Source organism: Sciurus carolinensis, chromosome 16 (genome assembly GCF_902686445.1).
Source record: "Sciurus carolinensis chromosome 16, mSciCar1.2, whole genome shotgun sequence".
Lineage (NCBI taxonomy): Eukaryota > Metazoa > Chordata > Mammalia > Rodentia > Sciuridae > Sciurus > Sciurus carolinensis.
The window spans coordinates 44,910,358-44,933,714 of NC_062228.1; the positions used below are offsets into that span (position 1 = coordinate 44,910,358).

At 37.0% G+C, this 23,357-nt stretch overlaps 1 protein-coding gene across 1 annotated transcript; it reads left to right on the plus strand.

Moving 5' to 3' along the window:
- The first annotated feature begins 504 nt into the window (after positions 1 to 504).
- Znf260 (zinc finger protein 260) lies at positions 505 to 16,077 on the plus strand. The gene is made up of 3 exons (XM_047527594.1): positions 505 to 648; positions 3,550 to 3,767; positions 13,278 to 16,077. The coding sequence occupies exon 3, from the start codon at positions 13,737 to 13,739 to the stop codon at positions 14,952 to 14,954; it is 1,218 nt and encodes a 405-aa protein (XP_047383550.1). The 5' UTR covers positions 505 to 648; positions 3,550 to 3,767; positions 13,278 to 13,736; the 3' UTR covers positions 14,955 to 16,077.
- The last annotated feature ends 7,280 nt before the right edge of the window (positions 16,078 to 23,357 follow it).

Below are 23,357 nucleotides of genomic sequence, written 5' to 3' on the forward strand. Positions count from 1 at the left end.
TTGTTTTTACCCCACGGGCTTAATGCTCGATTCCCGCCCTGGGCTGTAGACTCTTCACCTCCGGCCTCCCCAGGATCGCGTCACCTTGCAGCTGGGAAGAAAGGTTCCAAGACTAACTCCAAAGTTCCGGCGCTCCTCTAGGAGCCCTGGGCTCGCGCGGGAAGGAGCCGAGGGCCCGACGCCCTCTGGGAAATGTAGTTCGGGGCCGCGCCGCGAGGGACGCGAGGGCCCACAGACCAGTGAGCTGCTACATCCCTAACCGCGCCTGGGAGCCACCAGGAACCCCTTCTTAAAGTCGAGACACCCTGTCTGGGCTTCGCTGATTGCTGGGACACCGCTGCCCTCTGCCGGAGGTAAAGGCAGGTAGAATTAGCCGAGTCCTGAAACACGGCCTACTCACACCCCTGCCACCAGGGAGACAGTCCCACAAACTCTGGCAGAGAGAATTCGCGGGAAAAGCCGACTAGAACTCCCGAAACTTATGGGAAATGTAGTCCATAGCCAAAAAAGCAAAGGATGAGCCAAAACCGGTAGGTCAGGTTCGGAGCCCGGGCTGGCAGAGCCCAGGAGACCCCTGGGAACGCTAACGCGCCTGAGGAGTGCGCAGGCGCAGAACCTCTGGCTCGCCATCGTTGTCTTTGTCTGCTGGTGAGTTCGGTTTCGGCTCTGTAGGACCTGGTTTTCTAAGGCCCCAGCCCGGCCTGGAAGGCTTTAGGGGGAGGATTCGTAGCTCCTGCAAAGGAGCGGGGGAGGCTAAAGGGATAGAAGTCACCTCCTGTGACTTGCAGAGTTGAGAGCTTGTGCGGATGGGGGCAGGGGTACTGGAGGAAACGGATGGGTTAGAGGGTGGGTGACCAAGGGTGTGAGGGTGAGTTCGGGGTTGCAGTTAGAAACTAGTTCCAAGTTTTGAGGATGAAAGGGTGGCTTTGTGAGGTAGTAACCTCTAATGCTCACTATTCTCTTTTCTTAAATAATAAAGGTGCGCTTTCCGGGAATTTAAGAAGGAAAGGGCTAAGGAATTGAGTGGATAAGCAGTTTTAAAAGCGACATATAAAAGTAGAGCCATTGTGAGGTAGAAGAGGAAATCAACATTTTTGTTTGTTTAGAACAAAGATTTCCGAAAAATTTGTTATTGAGTGCTTAGACTAGTAACTTTGACTTTTCTTAGTACTTTGGAGAATCTTTGGTTGAGCTGCTTTGAGATGTCCTATTAGGAATAGCTTTAAAAGGTAGTTTGCACAGAACAGAATTGGAAAGCTAGTTGTCCTGCCTTTAGTGAAGAAAGGTCAAGGAACTTTTTTAAGATTCCCTGATTTGTCACAAAGGGTAGGGAAGCCTGAGTCCTAACCAGTTTTTCCCCATACCAAATTACCTATGTGAATGTAGTGAAACAAATTTATCTACAGTCCCTTCAAGTGTTTTTTTCAATTAAATGCAAATGTACTAGGGTACAAAAATTCTTATAGAAATAATAATTTTGAAATATACAAAAGAAAATAGTAAAAGTTATTAAGAAGGCAGGACTTGTTTCTCCTTGCCCATCTGACATTGGTGTTTCTACATTTTTGGCCTTCATCATCTTTTTCACCTTTAAGTACTCCATCAGCAGCAGTGTGAGGGGTCCATTTTTATTGGAGTCTTGTTTGACGTCATACATCCAGCTGCCTGATGGGCAACTCCAATTGGAGGTTGCATAGGAACTTCAAATTCTTTATAGCCAAAATATTTTATTGATAGCTGCTTCCTACAATCTGTCTCCATTCATTTCCCCCTTTGTATTATCTGTTTCAGTATTCATAGCACTATCCAACCAGGTTTTCAGGCTATTACATCTAAAAAAGCCTCTGAGTAAGTTTGATCTTTTTCCCTGTCATAACACATTACAAATTTGAAACTTAAGATTTCTTCATAGCACATATTAGATGAATATATTTGCTGAATCAGTGAATGTGCATATAATTATGGGACTCTTACTAAATTTAATTTCTCCTCGAGTAACCTAACCTAAGTAAAACTTAGGCCTCTAATATTTTTAAGAGCTCTGAGCTATGAATATTATCAGAATAATTTCCTTAATATTTTATCCACCATCCATATTGTTCAAGGCTTATGACCTCACTTTTTTTTTTTTTTTTTTTTGGATGCTGGGGATCGAACCCAGGGCCTTGTGCTTACAAGGCATGCACTCTCCTGAGCTACCTCCCCAGCCCCAGGACTTCACATTTATAAGAAAAATGTTGTTTTGGAGAAATGATACTCAAAAATTTTATTTCAATCAGGAGCAACGCCACAGGTGACACCTGCTTAATAAAACCTGTAAAGGGGGCTGGGGTTCCTCAGCATCACATAAAAAATAAATAAATAAAATAAAGGTATTGTATCCATCTGCAACTAAAAAATATATTTAAAAAAAAATATGTTGAGGGACTGGGGTTGTGGTCCAGTGGCAGAGCGCTTGCCTGTCATTTGAGTTACTGGATTCCATTCTCAGCACCACATATAAATAAATAAAATAAAGGTCCACTGACAACTAAAAAAAAAAAAAAAAAAGCTAAAAACTTGAGTTTGTGATTCTGGAGAACTATGATAACACAGACTCATGGTTTCTGAAAATAAGTTACCTTCTGTTTTCCATATCTGAAATATGTGGAGCCTTGTTTTATTTTATACTACTAGGGATTGAACCCAAGGATACTTTACCACTGAACTACATACCCAGCCCTTTTTTACTTTTTTATTTTGAGAGAGTGTCTCACCAAGTTGCTTAGGGCCTCGCTGTGTTGCTAAGGGTGACCTCAAACTTGCAGTCTTCCTCCCTCAGCCTCCTGAGTCACTAGGATTTCAGATGTGCACTACTGTGCACATCAACCTTTTTTATTTTTTGAGACAAAGTCTCCCTGAATTGTGTAGACTGGCCTTGAACTTGTGATCTTCCTGGTTCAGCCTCCCAAGTAGCTGTATTATAGGCATGTGCCATCACATCCAACATGTGGAACTTTTGAATGGAATAATGGGTTTAACTTGAGATGCAAAGCACAAATACGCTTCACATTTATTCATGCCCAAGCCTCATCATAATATGTCAGTCAGCTTTTCATTGCTGTGACCAAAATACTTGACAAGAATGACTTAGAGGAGGAAAAGTTTTATTTTAGTTCATGGTTTCAAAGATTCAGTTTGTGGTGGGCTGACTCCAGTGATCTGGGCCCAGGTAAGACAGAACATAATAAGGGAAGGGCATGGTAGTGGAGCCTTGCTCTGCCTATGCACCCAGGAAAAGAGCAGGAGGAGCCATGGGTATATAATATAATCCCCAAGGGCAGTCCCCCAGTGACCTGCCTCCTCTATCCGTATCCCGCATGCCTACAGTTACTACCCATTTTAGTAGTCCTTTAAGTTATTAATCCATCAAGTGGATTAATTACTGATTAGGTCACAGCTCTCAAAATATAATCATTTCACCTCTGAACATTCCTGTATTGTCTATCACAAGAGCTTATTTGTGATCACTTCATAGCCAAACTATAATAACTTTGTTATTTATTGCAGGCCAACTTTTGTGTGATCCCCAGGAGCTACTTTCTCTTTGCCTTTGAAAACCTTTGAGGGTTCTAAGAACTCAGCTGAATTCTGGCATGCTGCTTTGACTCCCGACCATAACGGCCAAGTCCTGTGTCACTTTGTCTATTTACAAGTTTAAAGTCACCAGTTCAAACAAAAAGAGCAATGGATGATTTGAGAAGAAATGTAAAGAAGGGTCTTGCTAGGTAAGTGAGAATTTGGCAGTTATGAATGGAATAAAGGTTCATTATAGTTATTCAGGGAGAGTTTCTGGAGTCTTTGCTTCTCTTTTCTCAGATTCTAGAGGATTTGTTGCCCTGCTAATCTCTAATTTAGAGACTAGTCTCTGTCTCAGTTGTAGCCTTAATTTTCTGATTTTTACAGCCTCTGTCATGTTTGTTCTCCTTTCACTGACATTTTCCATTTTTCACTTCTTGGTTGCCTAGACTCATTTCCCTAAACATTCAATCCTTCACATATCTGTAATCTTTAAAAGAACTAGTGTGTAGGGCTGGGGTTGTGACTCAGTGGTAGAGTGCTTGCCTAGCACATGTGAAGCACTGGGTTTGATCCTCAGCACCACATAAGAAAATTAATTTGTGTCCATCCACAACTAAACATTTTTTAAAAAAAACTTGTGTATTGATCTTTTCTTTAAAATGTAACTTCTGTCTTTTCTCCCTCCTTTCACTGTTAAGTGCCTCAGAATTAAATTCTTTTGGCGGGGGGGGGGGGGGGGGGGTTGTGGTATCAGGGATCGAACTCAGGGGCACTGACCACTATCCCCAGCCCTGTTTTATATTTTATTTAGAGACCGGGTCTCACTGAGTTGCGTAGCGCCTTGCTTTTTGCTAAGGTTGACTTTGAACTCACAATCCTCCCAAGCTGCTGGGATTATAGGTGTGTGCCACTGTGCCTGGCTCAGAGTTGAATTTTTTCCATTAGTTTCATTTCCTTTGGAGCCATCATAGTTTAACATTTCTCTACTTCCTGAATGGTATTGCAAGTTTGGAACTTATTATTGATCCTACTTGATCATTTCTCTGCTACTTTTAACAAGAAATAATGTAATTACTCTTAAAATTTAATACATATGCTTGAGTTGGGGTTGTGGCTCAGTGGTAGAGCACTTGCCTAGCATATGTGAGGCACTGGGTTTGATCCTCAGCAACGCATATAGATAAATGAATAATATAAAGGTATTATGTCCATCTATAACTAAACAAATGTTTTTTAAAAAATTTAATACATAAGGTTGATAGGATGTTAAGACATAAGACAATAGATTATGTCTCCTTATTCCTGGCCTCTCAATTCTCTATTTCTGTTCCCCAGAAGCAACCACTATTAATATTATCTTGTATGTGCTTCTAAATGTTTTTATAAGTATAGTGGAAGGCTTCGAGGTAGAGCAGTGACCTGATATAGTGTGACAATATTGCTGTGACTGCTCTGTTGAGAATTGTAAAGACATAAAGGCAAAAGTAGCAAGACCAGTGAGGAACCTATTAAATAATCTACAAGATATAATGTGACTTAGACCTTGGTGGTTCCAATAAGAATGTGAGAAATGGCCAGATTCTGGGCATATTTTGAAGATACAGCCAGAAAGATGAGAGTATAACAGATGTGTGATCTGAGAGAAAGGGAAGTACTGCCTGAGAAACTGGGAGAATTAGCTTGTTATTTAAAGAGATCGAAGAATTGGGAAGGAATTGGTTTGGGAGATGGAGCAAGAGTTTGGTTTGGGGCAGCAAATTAAATACCCATTAGACATTTAAGTACAGATGTTGAAAAGCTAGTTAGATATGTGAATCAGTTGTTGAAGAGAGAGGTGCAGGCCAGTGATTAACATTTTTTAGGCATTTCAGAGACATAATGGACAAAGCAGAGAGACAGGACTAATTAGTGCACTAATCATATAAAGCTAAGTGACTATAATGAACCTCAAAATGTACTAGTTTAAGGAATGTGGGAATTGATTTCTTGGCATATAACAGTCATGTGGTAAATTGTACAGATTTGCATGGTAACTTTGGTCTTTGAGGTTCTTTAAGGATCAAGTGTCCTTCCAGGTTGCCTAGTAAATAGTTGTGATTAGATCTGTTTTAACAATGCCAGTTGGAAGAGGGAGGACACACTAAGGACAGGGAGGCAGCAAACTCTGTAAAGGGCCAGAAAACAGGTATTTTAGGTTTTGTAGTCCATGGGGTCACTGTTAAAACTACTCAACTCAGGCATTGTAGCACTAAAGTATTGTCATAGACAATAAGAAAATGAGTGAATTTGGGCATGTTATAGTCATTTTTATTTTTTATTTTTATTTTGAGACAGTGTCTCATAAGCTGTTGACTCAGAACTTGCAATCCTCCTGCCTCAGCCTCCCAAATATTCAGTTACTTTTTAAACTCATTACATTTGGGAAAATAAGATGTACAATGGATCAGGACTTAATATATTATATTCCTAATGAGAAAGTAAAAGATTACTTCTCTTTTGTAATTAAAGCCCCTTGTATGTTATAGGCATTACATCAACATTTTTCACACACACATTATAAGTGAATTTTTCACACTGTAAATGACAAGTCTGAACTAGTCAACATTAAAAAAAATGATCCTTTCAATAGTATTTTTTTTCTGGTTTAAAAAATACTTTTGAGATATAAATCAAAATGCCCTAAAGGCAAACAAACTCTTAATTGTATTCTGTGTAAATGATGACCTATTAAAATGGGTCAGGGGCTGGGGTTGTGGCTCAGTGGTAGAGCATTTGCCTAGCATGTGTGAGGCCCTGCGTTCGATTCCCAGCACCACATAAAAATAAATGAATAAAGTCCATCAACATGTAAAAAACTAATTTAAAAAAAATAAAATGGGTCGGGAAAGAAACCACTACTACCTATTTTATTTGAGATAGTGTTTCACTAAGTTTTTCTTTTTATTTTTTTATTTACATTTTCAGTTTCCGAGATTATATTTGCTAGGTTTTTGCTCCTATTTTTTTCTTTCTCTTTTTTTCTTTTATTCCTTTTTAAGTTTTTCCCTAAGAATCAATTCATGGGTGTTTTTATTTCTTTTTGTTTATTCCTTAATTTCTTTTATCTTTACTTTCATTTTTCTTGACTACTTTTCCTTATTTTAATCACTTAAAGTGCTTGTTGTTATTTCTTCTTTAAATAATGTAAAGTTTATGCTAAAGGTTCTTCTCTAAGCATTTGCTCAAATAAGTTCTGTAGTTTCTCATGTGCTTTGTTTTAATGAGTAATATTTCTGAATATTCTGAAATTTATTAATATATCCTTTTGGCCAAAGAGTTTGTTAAAACTATTAGTTTTTTTCCCCCCTTTGGTACTGGGGACTGAACCCAGAGGTGCTTTACTACTGAGCTTTTAATATTTTTTTTAGTTGTTAATGAACCTTTTTTTTATTTATATGTGGTGCTGAGAATTGAACCTAATGCCTCACACATGATAGGCAAGCACTCTACTACTGGGCTACAATCCCAGCAAGAGCTTATTTTTATTTGAGATAGGGTTTCCCTAAGTTGCTGAGGTTCTGGTTAAATTGCTGAGGCTGGTTTTGAACTTAAGATCCTCTTGCCTTAGCCTACCAGATTGGTGGGATTGAGGTGTATGCAACTGCCCCCAGCCAAAATCAGTAGATCTTAGAAACATTTTTTATTTTTGTTTTATAATTTCTGTTACTTTTTTGGTCAGAGTATTTTGCCTGTCCTTTGAAGAATACACCTAGTTTATAAGCCCTTTTTATTTATTTATTATATTTTTTATACAATACCTTTATTTTTTGTTTATTTATGTGGTGCTAAGGATTGAACCCAGTGTCCCACACATGTGAGGCTAGGGCTCTACCACTGAGCCACACCCCAGCCCATTTATTGTATTTTGATACAGGCTTTCCCTGAGTTGCCCAAGTTGGCCTCAAACTTTCAATCCCAGATATGCACCATTGCACCTGGTTTATATTTTTCTTTATTTTTTTTTTATATATTCTTACAGATTTGGTTTCATAAATTGAGAGAAATTTTTTCTTCATTATTAATGTGCTTTTCTATGTGGGATTTTTTCCAGTTGATATAGTCTGGTTATCCTCTTTTATCATCATTGTATATTATTTTCAGCATTTCTGATACATATTGTTTTAGATACATGTCTTTTATGTAGAGAGTATAGATGAATTTTGCTATGTGAGGAATTGCTAAACTTAGGCATGTAAATCTTGTTAAATACAGATTGTTTGGACCCCAACCTTAGATTTGTCTGTTGGAAGAGTTCTGGGATAGGGACTGAGAACACTCAACATAGCTTATCATAGTCCTTTTTATAGTTATGTTTGCTCTAATTGCATTTATTAGCATGAACAATATGGTTAGTATTGTTTGTTTTTTTTGTAGTGCTGGGAATCAAACTCAGGGCCTCATGTATACTAGGCAAGTACTCTACCATGGAGCAACATCCCCAGCCCGGCTCTTTTATATGACGTTATGCATTATGTTTTATATTCTACTCCATCTTTATCTTTATAGAATCTTTTGACTTTGCTTTGTTTCGAGCATGTCTTTTCTTCTGGAAAACCTGGAAAGATTGTATTTTCTTCCTTTTCTGAGTTACCTGTATAGTCATCAATTTTTTTAGTCTTGATTCTTGATTTCTTTTCTTTTTCCACAGCTATGGATTGAACTCAGGGCCTCAGGTTCTCATCATGCTAGGCAAGCACCCTACAGAGAGCCACATTTCAGCTCCTAATCTTTGATTTATTTAAGCAGTACCTATTTACACTCTACTGGGGATAATGAAGATATCAGTATATTTTCATTTTTCTCTCTACCACAATTGATTTAACATTTGCAACCTTTTTCACGGGTTTGACATGAGCTTCATAGGTGAACATGAGCTTCTTTGTATCTTTGCCTTAAATCCATCTAATAAGGTCCTATCCCTCATTTAACATTGAACTTCTTTTTAATTATTGACATACATTTGTTTATGTGTTTATTTATTTATTTATTTTGCCATACTAGAATTAGACCTAAGGATATTCTACCGCTGAGCTACATTCCTGGCCATTTTTATTTTTTGAGACAGTCTTACTGAATTGCCCAGACTGACCTCAAATATGAAATCCTATTGTAACAGCCCCTGCAAATAGCTGGGATTATTGCATCCTGCTTTGAGCTTCAATCTTATGAAAACATTTCTATTGCTTCTAGCCCAAAGTCCCCAAAGTTTGCATATCATGGCTTCCTGAGCAACTTAGATTGAACTCAGGACCTTGTGCTTGCGGGGCAAGCACTCTACCAGCTGAGTTATCTCCCCAGCCCTGTATAATATCTTATATTCATATTGTCATTTTGATATATAATATGTACATTGAAGCTCAATGAGAGAAAGGCAGCATTTTATCCTTCTTGTCTACAGTCTTGAGCATAAACTAGGTGACCATTAAATCACTCGTAGAGCAACAATGTAGAAGGATTTGCCTTTTCAACTTGATTGAAATATAATTTACATAAGTCACCACCTTGAGGTATATTATTTGATGAATTTTGTTGTATATAACCACATAATCAAAACTAAAATCAAGGCGTAGAGCAGTTTTCCAAAGTGGCTATGCCATTTTTTATTATGACCTGCAATGTGAGAGAGTTATGGTTTCTTTGAACTCGCACTTAGATTGGCAGTCCTTTTTATTTTTTTTTAATTGAATGTGTATGTGTATTTTTAAAGATTTAAGTTTCTCCCAGTTTGCAGCTTGCCCTTTCATTTTCTTCATTGTTTTTTTTTTTTTTAATATTTTTTAGATGTTGGTAGACCTTTATTTTATTCATTTACTTATATGCAGGGCTGAGAATTGAACCCAGTGCCTCATACATGCAAGGCAAGTGCTCCACCACTGAGCCATAGCCCAACCCCACATTCTTCACTGTTTTTGAGGAGCATTAGTTTTGAACTTGTGATGGAATCTACCGTTTTTTTTCTTTCATATTAATAGTATTAGTGCTTTAGATCCATGATTTATTTTGAGTGAATTTTCACTTATGTGAATGGGTTGAGGCCATTTTTTTCTCTAAATTATGAAAGTTAAAGCATTGATATGAGTGACAGTGCATTTACCAGAGTCAGTTCTTACAAAGGTTTATGAGAAAATAATAATATTCTGACAAAAAGATCAGGATGATGTTGAAGGATAAAAAACAAATGTTTTAGGAGAGAGCAAGAAAAGGGCTTTTTACAGAAGAGTTTGGGTATCAGTGTATCAGGCCTAGTAAAAGCAAACAATGAAGTGAATACAGAAATTGATGCTAATGACAGTTTTCACATCCAGAAACAATAATATTGATAATTAAAACACCATAGTAACCAGAATCAGATGCAAAGATAGCTTTTTTGGCCTATTTCTTTCTTTGGTGAGAGATCATTAGTTATATGTATACTTTGGTTTTTAGCATATGTGAGCCTCAATTGCAACTCGATAAAAAGAGCATTGTCTCTAGTTATACAGTTATAGATGGGTTCAAGTTAAAAGACCCGAGTCTTCAAGACCAACTCTGTAGGTATAATGAGTAGGAACTTTAAAAGTCAAATAGGAACCAGTCATGGTGGCACACGCCTGTAATCCTGGCAGCTCAGGTGGTTGAGGCAGATGAATTGGAAGTTCAGGGCCATCCTCAGTAATTTAGTGAGGCCCTAAGCAACTTAGGGAGACCCTGTCTCAAAATAAAACAAAAGGACTGGAGATGTAGCTCATTGGTAAATCGCCCCAGGATTCCATCTCTAGTCCCAAATAATAATGATGATTATATTTTTATTAATTATTGTTATATTTATTATTTGGGATTGGGAGTGTCCATTGTCTTGTTAGTTTCTAGAGTTAAGTGTTTTTTGATACAATAAATCTTTTTACTTCTCTTTATATGATAAATAACTTTTAATAAATATTTAGAGGGCTGGGGTTGTGGCTCAGTGGTAGAGAACTTGCCTGGCATGTGTGAGGCACTGGGTTTATCCTCAGCACTGCATATAAATAAATGAATAAAATAAAGGGTCCATCAATAACCAAAAAAAAATTTTAAATAAAATAAATATTTAGTATCCCCTTTTTATCCCTAGCTGAAGTTTCACTGTGATATGCTTTAGGGTAGAGTCTTATAATTTTTTTAATTTTAATTTTTTCATATTTTATTTAGAAATAGGGTCTTGTTAAATAACTTAGGTTCTCGCTAAATTGCTCAGGCTTTTTTTTTTTGTTTCCAATTATTTTACCTTCATTTTATTTATTTATTTGTACACGGTGCTGAGAATCGAACCCAGGTAGGGCCTCACACATGTCAGGTAAGCACTCTACCACCGAGCCACAACCCCAGCCCCCTGAGACTGCCTTTGAACTCATGATCCTCCTGCCTTAGCCTCCCAAGCCACTGGGAGTACAGGCGAGCACCACCACATCCAGCAAGGTAGATTCCTTTTTAAATGGAATAATGTTCTTTGTACTTGATGGGCCTGTTCAATATATAAATTCAATCTATAATTCTGATAAGTTTTCTTGTATTCTTTGAAAATTACCTACATTCATTTTTGTTCAGATTTCCTCTCCAACTCTTCTAATAGTTGTTGAACCGTCCAATCATTACTCTCTTTATTCCTTTTGTTACAGAGCTGGGCCTTCCATGAAAGTAAGGCCCCCCTTCAAACCTTTATTTTTATAAGCATGCCAGAAAGATTTCAGACATGTCACTCAGAGTAACAGGCATGAGTTTATTAGAAGGGATAGGAAAGGGAGCTGGGCATGGTGGTGTATACCTGTAATCCAGCAACTTGGGAGGTTAAGGCAGGAGGATTGCAAGTCTGAGGCCAACCTCAGCAAATTAGAGAGACCCTAAGCAGTTTAGTCTCAAAATTTAAAAAATTTTAAGAAAGGGCTGGGCATATAGCTTAGCGGTAAATGGCCCTTGGGTTCAATCCCCAGTATTCACCCCCGCAATATAAAGGCTCCGCAGAGTTAACATATCCTGTCCACTTAAGCCACACAGGGCTGCAGGTAAATTGCTTTTCAGAGTGAAAGAATAGCCAGGCATGGTGTCACATGCCTGTCACAGCCAGCTGGGGAGGCTAAGGTGGGAGGATTGCAAGTTCAGAGCCAACCTTGGCAACTTAATGAGGGCCTAAGCAATTTGGCAAGATCCTGACTCAAAAAAAAGGTGGAGTTGGGGACTGGAGATGAAGCTCCGTGGTAAGGTGTCCCTTGGTTCATTCCCTAGTACCACCCCACCATAAAAAACCAAAAGTATGTGGGGGCGGGTCTGCACAGTGGGCCCAGTTTGTAGAATTATTCCCTTAACCTCATCATGTTTCCACCACTCGTGTCTGTATATCCCTATCACTTTCTCCCTTCCTTCCATTCTTCCTTTTTTTATTCTAGATTTCCTAGACTTTTTTTTTCCTTGCATTAAATTTTTAAAGTTAATTTCCAAAAGTACTTCTTTTTTAGAGCCCTGTTAATATTTCATTGCTATAAGAATCTTCTCTTGGCTTTTTGTGACATTAAATATAATGTTTATTTTAATTTTTTCAGTACTGGGGACTGAATCCAGAGCCTCATGCATGCTAGCAAGAGCTCTATCACTGAGCTACATAGCCCAGATATATTGTTATATATTTGTGTTCTATTCTTTGCCTTGTATTTGCCTATTTGTTTTCATCTGTCTCTGATGTTAGGGCCTTCATCAAATGTTTTATGATCTTTTAACTCTACATTAATATTTAACATTGAGGATCTAGAGAGATTATTATAATCTCTCTGTGCTTGATGAGGTTTAAAACACTGAGCTTCACTGTGCAGCAATCAGTTAGGAATCTAGATGTTTTTTATATTACTCCAAATAGTGTCTGTAAGTATTCTTATGGATAATACTTTTTTCAGAAAAGAATCCATTCATCATTACACATCTGGCAACAACCAACCTTCTGGGAATCCAGTTCCTATTATATATGTAAACATTTACTCATCCCCTTGTATACAGTTCTCCATTTACTTCCCTTCCAGAATTCCCCAATACCTTTTGTTCACTTGGGGTCTTGACCTTACAATTTTTGTATTTGCCTACCTTCATCTTTTTTGATTTTTTAAAATCATTTATTGGAATTCTAGGAAGATGTAGAAGTAAATACCTTATTTATATTCTTCTGTTCATTTTATGTTTTGCTCTGTTATCCTACATTCTGCCAATCTCATATTTGTCATTCATCATAATAATTGCCTAGTCTTTATGTGTTCTCTTATTTTACTGTTCATGATATATATAGGGTTACATTTAAAAGCAGTTGAAGGGCTAGGGAAATAGCTAAGTGGCAAAGCACTTGCCCAGCATGCATGAGGCTCTGGGTTCAATCCCCATCATCAAATAAAAGATAAACAACAACAATAAAATAATTTTAAATTAATTAATTAAAAGCAGTTGAAGATGTATATACTTATGAATATTACATGTATTTGAACTTTTATACTGATTAGTCTTGAATAGTCTATTTTAAAAGCATATTTCTGAAATTTTATTAATGATTGTGGGAAAATTCACAGGTGTTAATGATGTTGATGATAACAATAAGCTAATTTATTGAATGCTTACTACATGCCAGGCACCAGGCACTTGTTAACTCTTTTTCCATGATTTTTTTTTTTTTTTTTTTTTTTTTTAAGAAAAAGCCTGGGAAGTTTATAAACAGATAAAGATACAACTTGAAAGTGAAGTCTCATTATTCTCTGTGAAAATATAGACAGGAAAAACTTAGACAACCTAGGAAAAAGGATTTCCTTGGAGCACAGACATTGTTTCTTCAAGACTACACTTCTGTGTATGGGATTCAGTTGAAGAGCTTGAAACATAATTTATACTTAAATATGGAAGAAGCAGAGTAAGAAAGAACCATTAATATAGAGAATGCTATATCTAGCTTATTCCTTTTTGTAATCATCTCATCTCAGGATAACCAATGTGAGAAAAATCTTCCATCATTAACTCAAGTTTGTTAGATACCTGAGAATTAATACCAAAAAGAAATCACACAAGTTAAGTGAAAGGTGGAAAAGCTTTCATCCTTACTGCATTTCTGTAGCTACAAGGGAAACCTAGGAGAATAATCCCTGGGCAGGACAGGAATGTTGGAAAGTCTTCAGCCTGATTCAGATCTCCTTCAGCATGATGAAATTCATACTGGACAGAATCCTTATGAGTGTAGAAAAACCTTCAGCCTAAAGCAAAACTTAATAGAGTATAGGAAAATGCATACTGAAGAAAAGTCACATGAATGTACTGAATGTGGTAAAGTGTTCTCTCGGGTCTCATCACTTACTCTACATTTGAAAAGTCATACAGGAAAGAAATCATATAAGTGTAATAAGTGTGGAAAAGCCTTTGGACAAAAAGGAAACTTCCTTTCTCATCAGAAACATCATACTGGAGAGAAATCTCATGAAAGTGGAAAGACTTCTATTAAGACGCCATCCCTCATTAAACAGAGAAATCGTACAGGAAACAAACCATATGCCTGTAAGGAATGTGGCAAAGCTTTTAATGGAAAATCATATCTCAGTGAGCATGAGAAAATTCATACTGGAGAAAAACCTTTCGAATGTAATCAATGTGGAAGAACCTTCAGCCAGAAGCAATACCTCATTAAACATCAGAACATCCATAGTGGGAAGAAACCCTTTAAATGTAATGAGTGTGGGAAAGCCTTTAGCCAGAAGGAAAACCTCATTATCCATCAGAGAATCCATACTGGAGAGAAACCTTATGAATGTAAAGGATGTGGGAAAGCTTTCATTCAAAAGTCAAGCCTCATTAGACACCAGAGAAGTCATACTGGAGAGAAACCATACACTTGTAAGGAATGTGGGAAAGCCTTCAGTGGTAAATCAAATCTCACTGAGCATGAGAAAATTCATATTGGAGAGAAACCCTATAAATGCAATGAATGTGGAACAATCTTCAGACAGAAGCAATACCTCATTAAACATCACAATATTCATACAGGAGAGAAACCCTATGAATGTAATAAATGTGGAAAAGCCTTTTCTCGAATCACATCACTTATTGTACATGTGAGAATCCATACAGGTGATAAACCTTATGAATGTAAAATATGTGGGAAAGCCTTCTGTCAAAGCTCATCTCTTACTGTACATATGAGAAGCCATACAGGTGAGAAACCCTATGGCTGTAATGAATGTGGGAAAGCCTTTTCTCAGTTCTCAACTCTTGCTCTACATATGAGAATCCATACTGGTGAAAAACCTTATCAATGTAGCGAATGTGGGAAAGCTTTCAGCCAGAAGTCACATCACATTAGACACCAGAGAATTCATACTCATTAAAGCTCTATGAAGGCCTTGGAGGTAGGAAAAACTCCAGCAGAATTTATACTTAATAATATATCAGAAAACTTGTTTTACATTAAAGTGACAAAAATGTGAGAAATCCTGCAGCAACTCAAAATATAAAGATGTTTAATAAGTATCAGTACAGTGAAAACCTATACCTCCGAAGGGGAAAAGCTTCCACAGTAAACACTTAATATTGTACTTTTATGAGCATTCATGTTGAAGTTTTGAAGACCACTTGCATGATTCTGGGAGGCCTGTGAGATACATTGAGACAACAATATGAGAGCTATAAGGACTTGAAATTGAAGAGACACAATTATTTTTTTGTTATGTGCTTTGCTACATGTGTACTTTGTAAAGCTAATCATCAAAGTATTTGACAGTGCAGTTGTATAAAATTGAATTTGGGGCAGAATACTGAATCCATTAAGCATGAATTTAGGGGTAATTGGTAATTCCTAGAGTTGGCATCCAGGATTTATGGATGAATTTTAAAATGGTCTCAGGGTAATTGATTCTTAATTTGAAAAATAAATAGACCTCTGTCATCATTATACATTAAAATATTTATTTCTCTTGAAATCTGAAACTATTGAATGCTGGAATGCAAAAAGCAAAACTTAATATAAATTTTATACATGCGTGTTTTTAAAACCTTAGGGTGGGAAAGAATTTCTAAAATAGATTCCAGAATAGATTTCTATTTTAGAAATTAGTAAGTATATACTAAGAAGAAGTATATACTAAGAAGAAGTAAGTATATACTTACTTCTAAGTATATATACATATACCCAAGATACTAACACCTGTACACAGGGAGTATAATGTTGTTATCAGTCTGTTCATTGCAGCATGAAAAATGGTAGCCAAAAATTGGAAACACATGTCTGTTGCTTGTGAAATAGATGAATAAAATGAAATATAGTCATACAATAGAATATTCTTTGGCAGTTAAGTACAAATTAAATCTATGTATTAACAGTGAAAGATAAGAAAAATTATATAGATTGAAGAAAACTGAAGTTATGAAAAAATTGTAGAGATACCTGTGTAAATCTAAATAAAATCAACACTAACCAACCCCAGTTACTTGCATTGGTTATGGATAAACACTTTTTTGTAGAACTTTTTTTTTTTTTTTTTTTTTTTTTAGTAGTAGGGATTGAACCCAGGGTACTTAACCACTGAGTTACATCCCCAGTCCTTTTTAATTTTATTCTGAGACATAGTCTTACTAAGTTGCTTGGGGCCTTATTGAATTGATGATACTGACTTTGAACTCAATCCTCCTGCGTCAGTTTCCTAAACTTCTGGGATTATAAGCATGTACCACCATGCCTGGTTTTGCATAAAACTATTAAGAGTGAATTGGAGGGCTGGGACTGTGACTCAGTGGTGGAATGCTTACCTCTCATGTGTGAGGCACTGGGTTCGAACCTCAGCACCATATTAAAAAAAGTTATTGTGTCCATCTACAACTAAAGAAAAAAAATTTTTTTTTTAAATTAGTTGTGTGTCAAAATAATCTATTTCTCCTTAAAAATTCTAAGTATATGTAACAAAATGTTAGTTAATTCTGAGTTGTAATATACGTATTCATTCTATTCTTTCTGCTATTTTCTTAAAAAGGAAGATGGTGCCAGGTGTGGTGGCAAATGTCTGTAATCTCGGGTTCAGAAGGCGGAGGCAGGAGGCTCACAGTTTTGAGGACAGCCTCAGCAACTTAGTAAGGCCCTAAGCAATTTAGTGAGACCCCTGTCTCAGAATAAAACGTAAAAAAGGACTGGGGATGTGGCTCAGTGGTTAAGTGCCTCTGGTTCAAGGAGGATACATTCTAAAACCCCCAGTGGATGCCTGAAACTGAATGGTGCTTAGCTCTTTATATGTTAGGATTTTCCTATACATATCTAATATAAAGTTTAATTTTTAAACTTAAGTGTCATAAGAGATTAACAACAATCTACTATACAGTTTAGCAACCTCAGTGTGATTTTTTTTTCTTATTAAGTTGAGAACTTTTACCTTTTTGATTAAAGGTAAAATACTGTATTTTGGCATACCCAGATTGCCAGCATCACTAAGTAAAATAAGTCTTATTAAGAAAAATAAGACTTATTTAAACATGAGCATTGGGATACCACAGCAGTTATTCTGATAACCAGAGATGCTGGGCGGGTAGGACATACAGTATGCACTGGATAAAGCAATGATTTACATTGGACAAATGGATTGAGAGGGCATGAAATTTCATCATGCTCCTGAGTGCTCAGTTTACAACGTGAATTATTTCTGAAATTTTTCATTTGATATTTTTGGGCAGCAGTTGAGTATGGGTAACAAATTTCAGAAAGTCAAACTACAGTCTAATACTAGTATGTTCAAATATGAGATAAACTTTTTAATATTGAGGTGGCAACAAATTCAGTTATTTAAATATACTTGTCACATTAATCTGTACAGTCTCTACTTAGAAGTTACAGCATAGGGCTGGGGATATAGCTCAGTTGGTAGAGTGCTTGCTTCCCATACACAAGGCCCTGGGTTCAATCCTGAGCACTGTAAAAAAAGAAAGTTATAGCATTATTTTGGAACAGGTTGGATTACATATGTTTAAGGATCCTATCATTCATTTTATATTGTAAATTGGAGTTAGTTTTTACTGAAACATCAGAAATTTTAATACTCCATATAACCAATATTGGCATTAGGAATTAGACATTTTTAAAAAGAAACCATGTCACTCAATTTTTTTTTAATAAGCCAATGAGTAAAACATTAACTCTTGGATTTCAATTTTGACCTGCCAAATAATTTTGTTTTCAGTTCTACCAGACACTGTCAGTCCCCACTCACGTTGTTTATTTCCTTGGGGAAAAGTGTCACTGCAAAGGGAGCTCTTGGACCTCTTATGAAAGAAGGTATCTTTGTAAGGATTTTTGTTTTCTTGATCCCTTTTCATGATAACTTGACAGAAATTGTTAATGGTCCGTTTGAAGAGTGATAAAAATGAAAGTACACAGCATTTAAACCTTAGACTCATTTCAGATACATTAATTTAATTTAAATTTAATAAAATGATAATATAACTACAGTACTTCACTGATTGTTATTAACATGTTTGAAGGTTTGTCCTGAAATAAGATTGAAAATATATCAAAATGAATAAACCATTCTGTTTTCTTCCATTTGTCAACATTGCTTTCCTTGAACATTCTTTCAAAATACTTTTAAGTATTCTGCCCATGTTCTTGTGCAGTGTTAGCATCATGAGAACAACTAGGAATTAATTCAGACTAAATTAGGAAGGCAACCTTTGGATCCTTGACCCAGCAGAAATGAGTAGTTGTGATGGTCACATAGAATTAGAAGCAATTGCTACATAGTACTTCTGTGATAATATGTACTGGGAATTTACTCAGTCACTTCCTGTTGATTCACTTGTTGCTTATTTGCCACTATAAACAATAAACATGTAATCAATAACCACTAAATACCCACCAGGATGGCAAGTATCAAAAAGTACAAAGCAAGTGTTAGCAAGGATGTGGAGCTTGGAGCTCTGGTGAATCACTGGTGGAAATGTAAAATGGTGCAGCTGTGGGGAAACCAGTTGGTAGCAGCTCAAAATGTTACAAATAGAATTGCATGTTCTCCTGTGGGAAATGGTTCATCCTCCGCTCCCTACCCTGTTCTCCAGAGTTCACGAGCTGGAAGCTTGGTCCCTGACGTAAGAGTATGAAGATGGAAAAATCTTTAGGAGGTAGGGTCTCCGAGAAGATAATCAGGTCATGGGGTTGCCACCCTCAAGAATGAATGAATGCTATCATGAAAGTAGGTCAAGTCTCCTGACTGGACTAGCTCTCATGAGAGGGTATTGTTTTACAGTGACACCACCTAGAGGCTGGAGTTGTGGCTCAGTGGTAAAGCGCTTGCCTGGCATGTGTGAGGCCCTGGGTTTGGTACTCAGCACCAGATCCATTGATCAAAAACATTAAAAAAATAAAAAGACACCACCTAAACCTTGACCTCCTCTGCATGAGATCAGTTTGCTTTTGATATCTCTGTCACATGACAATGCAGCCAGGGGCCTCTACTAGGATACCAACACCATGCTGCTTGAACCACTCAATCACCAGCGTTGTGAAGCAAATAAGCCTCTTTTCTTGATAATTATCTAGCATCCTGTATTTTGTTACAGCAGCATAAAACAGATCAAGCTAACACCGTGTGATCCAGCAATTCAGCTTCTTGGTATATACCCCAAAAGACTTGAAAGCAGGGACTCAGAGAGATTTGTACATACATGTTTATAGTAACCCTATTCACAACAGCCAAAAGGTGGAAACAACCCTAATGCCCACCAACAGATAAATAACAAATAAACAAAATGTGACATACACATACAATGATATATTATTCTGACTTATAAGGGAATGAAATTCTGATGCAACATAAACCTTGAAAACAATATGCAGTACAATAACTCAGACACAAAAGGACAAATAATGAATGATTTCACTTACACAAAGTACCTAGAATAGGCAAATTCAAAGGGATAAGAAATAGAGTAGAGATTATCAGAGGTTGGGGGAGGAAAGGGAGGGAAGTTTTTACTTAGTATGGAAGTTTTGTTTAATAGAATGAAAAGCGAGGCACTGGGTTTGATCCTCAGCACCACATAAAAATAAATAGAGGCATCATGTTCATCTACAACAAAAATTTTAAATAAATAAATAAAATACATAGTATTTTCATATAACCTATGTACATTAGCCCAAATTCTTTAAATCATCTTTACACCACTTGAAGTACCTAATACAATATAAATGCTATATAAAGAGTTGTTCTACTGTATTGTTTAAGAAATAATGCCAAGGAAAAAAGTCTATGCATGTTCAGAACAGATGCAATTTCCCCCCAAAATATTTTAAATCTGCAGTTGGTTGAATTCAGGGCTCCAGATGCCATGAATACAGAGGACCGACAGTATAGGATGTATTGACTGAGAAAGTCTTGTCTTCACTATGCAGGAAGTAGTAAGAGCTTAAGTGAAAGCAATAATCACAGGGATGATATGACTTCTTAGAATTGTACTAATATTACCATTTTATTGAATACTCATTTGTAAGATGCACTATTTTTTCATGTACTACCAATTAAACAGATATGCCATCAGCTATGCATCCTTTACCACTGCTACAGAAGTACTGGAAATCAATGGGCTAAAACAGTAATCACTTATTCTCAAAGATCTGTGGAACAGCTGATGTTGATAGGGCTCATCTGAGCAATGGTGCTTATTTCTGCAGGGCTCACACATCTATATGGAAGCTGGCTGGGTGATGAATGAACATTGACTCATTTAAACCAAGTGTGACTGAGGAAATTCACTTCTGTTCCTTGTGTGTCTCCTCCCCCTATGATTAGTGTGCTAGCCTACACCTGGTCTTACCTTGGTCATGGCAGGGGGAAAGGAAAGCAGAAATGAATGAGGCCTGTTGAGATCTAGACTTGTAACTACGTACTGTCCCTCAGCTTCATCCTGCTTGCCAAAACAAGTAACATGAGCAACCCAAGTCAGGAGTTTGGTAAATATTAATATAATTAAAATGTTTATACTATCCAAAGCAATCTAAACATTTAGTACAACCCCCATCAAAGTTCCAGTCTCCAGTGCTGCAAAACAAACGAACTAAAAGCATAAAACCAGACACACTGACTAATGGAACATATAGAGAGCCCAGAATTAAACACATTTATGGTCAATGGGTTTTTGACAAAGGTGCCAAGAACACACAATGAGTAAATAATAGTCTCTTCAATAAATGGTACTGTGGGCTGAGGATGTGACTCAGTAGTAGTTTGCCTAGCATATATGAGGCCCTGGGTTCAATCCCCAGCACCATGAAAAGTAATAATAAAGTTGAGAAAACTGGATATTCACATATAAAGAAATGAAATGGAACTCTTACCTCACAACATACACAAAATTCAATTTAAGATGGATTAAATACTTAAAGCTAAGAACTGAAACCATACTACTAGACCAAAACATAGAGGAAAACCTCCATGACTTTGGTGTGGGCACAGGCAACCAAAGCAAAAATATACAAATGGGATTGCATCAAACTAAAAAGCTTCTGTAAAACAAAGGAACAACAGAGTGGAGAGACAGCATAAAGCAGAATAAAATACTTGCAAACCATAAATCTAATAAGAGGCTCAGGTTCAAAGTTTAAGGAACTTAAACAAATTGATAGCAAGAAAACAAATACCTACTTTAAAAATTGGCAAAGGACTTGCCTAAGCATCTTTCCAAAGAAAACATGTTTCTTTTTCTTTGTGGTGCTGGGGATTGAACCCAGGGCCTTTTGCTTGACAGGCAAGCACTCTATGAACTGAGCTATATCCCCAGTCCTAAGAAAACATACAAATGGTCAGCAGATATTTGGAAAAAATGCTCAACATCACTAGTAATCAGTGAAATGCAAATTAAGATTACAATGCAATACCACTTCACATACGGGAGGGGTGTATGACTGTTATCAAAAAGAAACAATTGTTGCTGAGGATGTGGAGAGAAGGGAAAACTTGTCCACTGATAGTGGGAATGTAAGTTGGTACAACCAATTTAGAAAATAACACAGAGATTCCTCAAACTAAAAATCACTGTGTGATTCAGTAACTCCACTTCTGAGTGTATATCCAAAGGAACTGAAATTTCAAAGAGATTTCACGCCATGTTCACTACAGTATTCTTTTTTAAAATATATTTTTTAGTTGTAGACGGACACAATCCCTTTATTTTTATGTGGTGGGAAAGCACTGTACCACTGAGCTACACCCCCAGCCCCGCATCATTCTTCATAATAACCAAGATATGTAAACAAACTAAGTGCCCGTCAAAGAATGAGTGAATAAAAATGTGATACACACACACACACACACACACACACACACACACAATGGAATACTATTCAGCCTTAATAAAGGAAACTCTGCCATTTGTGACAGCATGGATGCACCTGGAAGACAATATGCTAAGTGAAATAGGCCAGACACAGAAAGACAAAACACCACATGATCTCACTTATGTGTGGAATTCAAAAAGGTCAAACTTACAGAAGTAGGATTGTAATGGTGGTTACCAGAGGCTAAAGGAGATCCAGAAAAGGGCAATGTTAAACAGGGACTACACAATGTCAGCTACAAGAAATAAATTCTTATGATCTATTTTACAGAACAGTGACTTTAGGTAAAAATATATTTTGTATTTCAAAGTTGCTAAAAGAGTGGATTTTAAATGTTCTCACCACAAAGAATAAGAATATAAGGTGATGATTATGTCAATTATCCTGATTCAATCATTTCACAATGTACACAAGGTGTCATCACATTTTACCCCATAAGTAGATATAATTAATAATCAATTTAAAAGCATAGAAAGCAGATACTGGAAATGTAATACAAATAACAACTCAATAATAAATGTTTCATTCACTTTTTATTTTTCATAGATGCTTGTTTATGTATAATGTCTTGTTTTGCTAACAAATATGTCTATTATGTAATGTAGTAAAGGGATTGTTTTTGTTTTTGTTTTTGCAGTGATGGGGTTTGAACCCAAGGACTTGCACGTGGTTGGCAAGTGCTCTACCCCTGAGCTGCTTCCCTTGCCCCATCCTGTTGTTTTTAATGTGATTAAGCAATAAAAGAATATATACAGGGAACGCATCAGAAGCCAACCTCGAGAGCACTGGGTTGCCAGGTATCAGAATAGCCAGCCAATTAAGACAAGACAAAATAAAGTAACAGTCAAGTCTTTATACATTACAATTGCATATGCAAGAAATTAAGCCAAACAAAGTGTCAACTACCCCTCTCCTATTCCATTTTCCCCCATAAAGCAGCCAGTCCAGGGTCCAGTGGATCAGCACTGACTTGGGGAATAATCTCACAGCCAAGCAAGCCCCAAACAAAGCCTCCTGCAGTTTTTTTTTTTTTTGGGGGGGGGTGCTAGGGATCAAACCCAGGGACTTATGCTTACAAGGCAAGTGCTCTACTGACTGAGTTATCTCCCCAGCCCCAGCTCCTGCAGTTTTGAAGAGTCAAGGTGAAGGGATGTGGGGAGAGAAAGGAGGGTGAGTGTGAAAGATTGTCTTTGGTCTTTCCACCTATTTTCTTTGCTGCCACAAGGAGATCTTGGCTGAAATGCCTGAGGAGGGCCACCACTCAAGACCCCTGGTCAAGAGGATTCTGTGGGGAAGTGCCTAGGCTAGAAGTTAAAATATGTATAAGAGCATGGCCCACCAGGGACCTGAGACCTCGACTGTAACTTCTTCCAGAGATTGGGGTGTATTGGCTGTGCACCAAGCCTGGTGAATAGATGGCACC